This window comes from Netta rufina, assembly GCF_964035555.1.
Source record: "Netta rufina genome assembly, chromosome: 11".
Classification (NCBI taxonomy): Eukaryota; Metazoa; Chordata; class Aves; order Anseriformes; family Anatidae; genus Netta; species Netta rufina.
In genome coordinates this window covers 10,276,342-10,283,198 of record NC_140134.1, presented here as the reverse complement: position 1 = coordinate 10,283,198, position 6,857 = coordinate 10,276,342, and the positions used below count along the sequence as shown (strand labels likewise).

The window sequence follows — 6,857 nt, the reverse complement described above, 5'->3', positions numbered from 1 at the left end:
AAAGATGATGGTTCGCTCTGGCTTTCTGCAACAGCTGCAGGAACTCGACTCAGCCTTCCTCCTCCTTCCCCCCCAGTGCTTTCCTCCGGCGGATGGAGCCCCGTGGCTCACATCTCGTTGGAGTAGGTGTAGTTGGGGGTGGCCGAGTACTGCGTCTCGTGCTGCATCATGGCCCCCTGCGCCGCCCCCATCGCCGCGCTCTGCGCTGCCTGCTGCACGTGCGGGTTCTTCCAGGCGCCCGTGGTCCACTCCTCCTGAGCTTTGCTGAAGCTCCCGCCGCTCCCCCGGTAAAACTTGTGCACCTGGAGCCGAGAAGAGGTTGGAGAGAGGGGAAAAAAAAACAAACACACGGCCAGCGCCCCAACACCACCACCCCGCCGTCGTACCATAGTGAGGGCAATGAAGGAGAAGACCGCCATCCCCGTGAACAGGATGGTGGGGATCAGCATCACCACGGCCGACCCCACGTTGGTCCCGAAGAAGGAGATCGCCGCAATCCAGCCGCTGCAAGGAGATGGAAGCCGCCACGCTCAGCACCCCCAAGGGGAGAAGCTGCCCACGATGTTAAGACCCCGAGAGGCAGCTTCCCCCTTTTGTCTCCACCCCACCACGCACAAACACCTCCCCTGGGTGCCCAAGCACCCGTGGGAGAAGCGAGGTCCTTACCAGACGCCCCAGCCAGGGATCCCCACGGCCTGGATGATGCTGATCACCAGCTGGGCCATGAAGGTGAAGAAGAAGGCCATGAAGCTGAAGGAGCTGTCTGTCCTGCAAGAGAGGGCTCCGTCAGCTCCTGTGCCTCCTTCCCCGCTGCTCTGCCCACACGGGGCACCCCCAAACAGCCCCAAACAGCCTCATGGTAAAGGCTAGGAAGTACAGCTAGAAGGCTGGCCAGGAAGAGCAGAAATTCCCCAAATATTCAGGCAGTGCCTCAAGCTAAGCACCGCGTGGAAGTTTCCAAAAAACACAAAAAAAACACAAACCTTGAGAAGCCAGGCTCAGGTGTGACCACTTACTTGAAAGCTTTGTAAATAGGTCTAAACCAGCAGACATAGGAGCAGGGCGTAAAGAGAATGAGCCAGAGAATTGCCAGTCCCAAATTAACAGCTCCGCCGCCTCCAATCAGCCATGCGAGGCAGCCAACGAGATTCACCGCCAAGGTGATGCTGTTCACTGCAAACACACACACACACGCAGAGGGAGCAGAGTAGCGTGCACGAGGAGGGCGGCGTGATCCCAAAACCCTACGGCAGCTCCGACCCCCCAGAGCCCCCCGAGGGGACTCATCCTGCCCGCATTTATGGGCGAGATGGGGGAAAAGTGCTCTGGAGACAGAGCTGGCTGGACACACAGAGCTCCAAAAGCCAGCAGGCGTGAGCTGGGGGGGATTTAACACCCCAAAACAGCTTCCCCAAGGAAGCACAACTATTTTTCTCCCCCCCTCCTTTTTGTGGAAAGGTTACAAGAGCCCTCCTGGCATGCAGGGGGATGTTAGAGAGACCGGGGCGAGCTGAAGGGGTTAGAGAAGAGCAGTGGCTCTCAGCACTGAGCACGGCACACGCATGCAGAGAGGAAGAGGCAAGGCTCTCAGAGGAATCCAGCCCACACATCTGGCTTCACGCTGGACGTGGGCACGAGGGTCAGGGCTTCTGGGAGCCCACAAAGGGGTCACCAGGAGCTTGGGGCCGTGGAGAAAGCCCCTGGCTGCAAAGGAAACCCAAAAGGCTTCGCTGGCAGCAAATCCTCCACCACAATGGTGGGAAATCCAGGGGATGCTGCACCCCTGCCCCATCCCTAAAGGGTTTGGGCACGAGACACAAAGGCCCAGGGGGCAGGAGGGGGAGCAATGTCCTTGTTTTGGGGCTGGGGACCCGCAGCCCGCACGGACAGCCCACACTCACGCATCCAGAGGTAGTAGAGCCGCTTGGCCATGGTGCGGTGCTGCGGCGGGATCTCCGCGTCGAAGTCCTGGTAGAAACATGGCTTCAGGGGGATGAACTTGGGCAGCGGGGGGAAGTTGTTGGCTTTCTCTGAAAATAAAAAAAAGAAAACAAAAAATGAGTCAAGAAGGGGCAGAGAGCAGGAATTACCCCAAGTCCCTGCGGAAACCCCCCTACCTGCCATGCTGGCACGCTCTCAGCTGAGAGAACTCCGCAGGGAAGCTGGAGAAGAGCTGGGAGCTGTGTGAAAGCTGGAGGAAAGAGAAAAATGAGGGAAAAATAAAGCGGGGTGTGGAGAAAGGCAAAAGAGGACACAGCCCTGCCCGTGGTAGGGGCTGGAACCAGAGGGTCCCCGAGCTCCCTGCTCACAGCCTCATCTCCGGGATAAACCCTGCTCCCTCCGCCCACGCCGACACCCTAATTAACCCCTCATTAATCCTAATTAACCCCTCATTAACGAGGATTTGGCCACGGAGGGGGGGGCAACCCACCGGAGGGGGCACCCACGGCGGGGGGAACCCACGGAGGGGGGGGGGGGTGAGGACAGGACACCCACGCGTGTCCCCCAGAAGGACTGGGGTGGGCCCAGCACCCCCCACACCCCCTCAGCCCCCTCCCCACCCCCTGTCATATCGCGACAGTCGCGAGCGGGCCCCCCACGCGCGTCGCCGGCGGGCTCCCCACGCGTGTCGCGACCCCGCGGGCTCCCCCCGGGCTCGCTGGCCGGGGCTACGTGGTAAAAAAAAAATAAAAAAAAAACAAAAACGAGGCCCCGGGCGGGCCCCCCCGTGGCCGTGGCCGCCCCTCACCGTCCCCACGGGCCCGTCGCGGGTGGCGGCGGCCGCCCGGCGCCGCTCCTGCCGCAGCGGCCGCGCTCTCGCGAGATTTCGCCGCCACACGCACGGCGCCGCCCGCAAGTCTCGCGAGAGCTCGGGAGCTGTCCAGGGTCCCGCTGCCGCCCGGCGGGCCCTGAGGGGAGGGGGCGCGGGGGGGGGGGGGCTGTGGGGTCAAGGGGTGCTGTGGGGTTGAACAGCAAAAAGTACCGAGAAACACCAAAAAATGTTAAAAACGCCAAAAGACACGGGTGTCCTCTGTCCCCTGGGGGGGTGGGGGTGGTGGGAAGAGTCAGGGGACGGCCCGGGGGGGGAGGCGGGTGGTGGGGTCTCTTGCCAATGGGGTGCTGCAGTGAGAGCACTTTTGGGGCATTTCTGTAGGGAAATGGTGCTTCTGGTGCCTTCAGGGCATGGGCACAGCGTTAGGGTGACGTGGTTGTGCGTCAGTGCTGTTAGCAGGGCGCTGGGAATAGCTCTGGTTCCCCTTGCTCATAAGGGATGGCTGGGCAGCCAGGGGTGAGGGCACAGCCAACACCCCCAAAACATTGGGGACAGCCAGAGGGGACAGCCAGCAGCCCAGGCCCAGCAGCACACCCCCACCAAACACAGCATTCATCCCCAAAAACCCCTACCAGCCAGGTCCAGCAAGAGCAGAGCAGCTCCCGGATCAATCCACGGGCTGAGCTCCCATCCAGGAGGCCCCAGTACCCCCAGAGCTGGCGCCCCACAAACCCCAAACTGTGGGGAAAGCCCCGGGCTGAGCTTAAACAGAGCTCCTGGACCTTCTGGTTGGGGTCCCGGGGGTTTCTTGGTGCCCTGGGGGTGTAATTCCTGCTCTGCCCCATCGTGCTGCAGCTCGGTGGAGGGGCTCACCCCACAGCAGGGGTCCCTGGGTGCGGGGTCAGGGTTTGGGGTCAGAGCGGAGCTGTGCTCCCGAGACCTGAGCCGCCCCGATGTGACGCGCAGATGGGCACCGACTGTCCCCGTATCGCCTGCTCCAACTTTCCGAGCTGCTCCCGCATTCAGCGGCTGAAAGAAAATATAGCCGGGGCAGGCGGAGGGCAGGGCTCGGGTTTCTGCAGCCTCTGCCATCGGCCTCTTCTCCATCTTAACCAATTCCCTGTTTTTTTTACCCAATTCTTTCCCCACCCCCCAGTCCCGCTCCCGTTCCTCTCCCACCCCGCTGCTCCCCAGCGTGGAATCACTGCGCTGCTGTCCCCCAGCAGACGCGCTGGCAGGGTAATGAATGGCTTCGGATGGTAATTAGCGGTGGAGCTGCTAATAACGCAGCTCATTTCCATTTGAAGCGTTGCGGAGTGCTGCGAAAAAATGGACTGCGGGTGGCAGGACCTGGCCCCAGCCCGCAGCTTTCCTTCCTGCCGCGTGCACGGCTGCTGAAATCCTTCCTATTTATTTTCCTTGGGTGGGGGGGTAGCATCTTTTGGGGTGTTTTCCTCCAGCAGCTTTAATCCACCCTGGCCAGGCTGAAGGGAGATCTGACATGAGGGTCCCCTTGTCGTTGTGGCCCTGCCTCAGTTTCCCCTCTTGGTGCCAGCTGCTTTCAGGGGAGGATTCTCTCCTTCTCTCTGTCCCCACGGGGCTCCCAGCCCTTTACACTATGGGGTGCCCCATTTGACACCATGGGGTGTCCCCCTGTGCATCTGCAGCCCCTTTTGGCCCCCCGAGGCTGGTGGCCAGGACCAGGGGACGTCGCAGCAGTGGTGCCCCCTCCTACCCGCTTTAGGGGCAGCAGGGACAGGGCTTACAGACTCGTTTGTTTATTTATGGCTTTTGCAAGCCCTGCTCGGGGTGAAAACAATCCCGGGTCCTCCGGAGGGCGATAAGATTTGGCCGCAAGGCAATACTCGGGCATCTCTTTCCACTGTGCAATGATCCCTGGGCAGCGAGGTGGAGGCCAGGGGGGACAGGGGACAGGCAAGAGGTGACAGGGGACAACTGCTGACATTATCGGGCAGCTCTCGGTGCCCTTGAGGGAAGGGACCAGGTTCTCTTTAAGGGGGCAGGACTCCGGGAGCATCGCGAAGCCAGGAGAGAGCTTCTCCCTCTGCCTTCGCAGGGATGGAGGCAGCGGCTGGGTGCTGGCACGGGAGGCTGAGCGAGGGGAGGAGGAGGAGGAGGAGGAGGAGGAGGGGAGGGAGAGGGGGAGGATCTGCTAATTACACCGAGCAGCTCTGGGGGCTGCTGAAGTCCACAATGAAGCAAAGAGCAGCAGAAGCCAGCGCCGCAGCGGGAGCGGAGGAGCCCGAGCGTCACCGAGAGCCGCAGCCGGTGGGGACAAGCAGGGGCGGCTGGGGGGTCCCACAGCCACGCAGCCCCCTGGGGACACCCCCAGGCTAAGGCCAGCGGTGGGCTAGGTGCCCACCGTGCCCACTGGGAAGGGCTGAGCGATGGCAGCCCAAGGAGGGGCGGCCAAGCCCCCGGCCCCGGCCGGGATGGAGAACTTCCGAAAGGTCAGGACGTCGGAGGAGGAGAGCCCCCTGCCCTTCCCCAACCTGCCCCCGGGCGTGGTGGAGATGAAGGTGAAGGAGGGCAGCAAGATCAGGAACCTGATGAGCTTCGCCATGGCCCAGATGGAGCTGAAGGGCAGCCGGCAGATCGTCTTCAGCGGCTGCGGCCGGGCGGTCACCAAGACCATCACCTGCGTGGAGATCATGAAGCGCAAGCTGGGGGGGCTCCACCAGGTCACCAAGGTGCGCTACAAAACCTTGCTGGAGGTCTGGGAGAACCAGGACCCGCCGCCCGGCAGCGCGGCGCAGAACCTGACCGTCCACAAGAACGTGCCCTCCATCTGCATCCTGCTCTCCCGCGACCCCCTGGACCCCAACCAGACGGGCTACCAGCCCCCCGAGCCCAGCCAGCCGGGAGAAGACCCCTCGAGCTCCTCCGCCAAGGGGCAGAAGCGGCCCCCGCCACCTCCCTGCGAGGAGCTGCTGCCCAAAAAGCTGCAGGGAGCCGGCCCCGGCAGCAGCCCATGGGGCTCGGGGGACAGGGACAGCCAGCTGGAGGGCCACCACTGACCTGCCACCTCCCGCTTACAGGGGGGTTCAGGGGGTGCACCTGGGGGGCTGCTGATCCTGCTGTCCCCAGGGCGGTGGCAATGCCACAAACCACCCTGTCCCCCCTCCTGGTTCCCCGTTTTGGTGACTGCAGGCAAGGAGGCAAGGACGGGGGCTGCCTGCAGGAAAACCTCCCCTCTCCAAACTTTTCCTCTGCCTGGCACCGCGTGCGGGGATGCGGAGCTGCTCACACCCCCCTGCTAAATAACCCCCTGCCGAAAAGGGCTGCGGACCCCCGGGACTCCCGCAGAGCCGGAGCATCCTTTGCTTTTTGCCCAGCCCGGGAAAAGCGGCACTGCTCCACACCGAGAGGCCATCAGGAGAGGCAGCTTTGCCCACAGCCCCCTGGAGTGACACCTTCATTACGAAAACCGCTTCGATTGCGCCCGGAGAGGAGCTGTCAGGTTTATTAATGCTGGGCTCCACGCCTCGTGGCTCCTGCGATTCATCCCGAATAACACACAAACAAGCGGGTGGGTCGCTTTCTGCCTCTCCTGCCCCTCTACTTGTCTCCCCTTTCCCCTCCGACGCGGCACCGTTTCTATTTTGTGCTTCTCTCTGAAATACCTGAAGCTGATCCATCCCCTCCCAGCACCGCTGCAGCCCGAGAGCCAAGGAAATGAGCCCTGGAGCACTGCTTTTTTTGTTTGTTTTATTTTAATAGCAGCCCCCAAAGAGAAGAAAATGAAATAATCCTTCTCGTATCAGATATTTGGGTCTTCACTCTCCCGGAGCTGTTTGCAGGATCCAGAGCCACGGTGAAAGCCTGATGTCGAGGGACTGGAGCGATGGGGAGCATCGGGCAGCTTGTCTCCTGCTGCGTGCTGGACGGACACCGGGACGAGGGGGAGCTTGTGCCTTTGTAGGTTTGGCTGCAGAGCCCTTGCCAAGGGCTGGCTCATGGAGAAAGCCCTTCAGAGCGACCCCCCTGCTTTTTCTAGGGGTAAAAGGAAACTAATTGAGAATAAAAGCTCTTTAGAAATAGCTGGGATATGCCTGTGGGAAAA

General features: G+C 61.9%; 2 protein-coding genes across 2 annotated transcripts; one reads left to right on the top strand and one right to left on the bottom strand.

Annotated features, from left to right (window-relative positions):
• Positions 1–107: 107 nt before the first annotated feature.
• On the bottom strand, positions 108–2,812 carry SCAMP5 (secretory carrier membrane protein 5; the record flags this gene model as incomplete). The annotated part of the gene is made up of 7 exons (XM_084293441.1): positions 2,750–2,812; positions 2,118–2,191; positions 1,902–2,030; positions 1,017–1,173; positions 667–768; positions 387–504; positions 108–302 (listed from the first exon to the last, which is right to left on the bottom strand). The coding sequence occupies exons 2-7, from the start codon at positions 2,122–2,124 to the stop codon at positions 108–110; spliced, it is 708 nt and encodes a 235-aa protein (XP_084149567.1). The 5' UTR covers positions 2,125–2,191; positions 2,750–2,812.
• Positions 2,813–5,181: 2,369 nt separating this feature from the next.
• RPP25 (ribonuclease P/MRP subunit p25) lies at positions 5,182–5,811 on the top strand (the record flags this gene model as incomplete). Its single annotated transcript, XM_084293522.1, has 1 exon — positions 5,182–5,811. One exon carries the CDS (start codon positions 5,182–5,184, stop codon positions 5,809–5,811), a length of 630 nt encoding a protein of 209 aa, XP_084149648.1.
• Between the last annotated feature and the right edge of the window lie 1,046 nt (positions 5,812–6,857).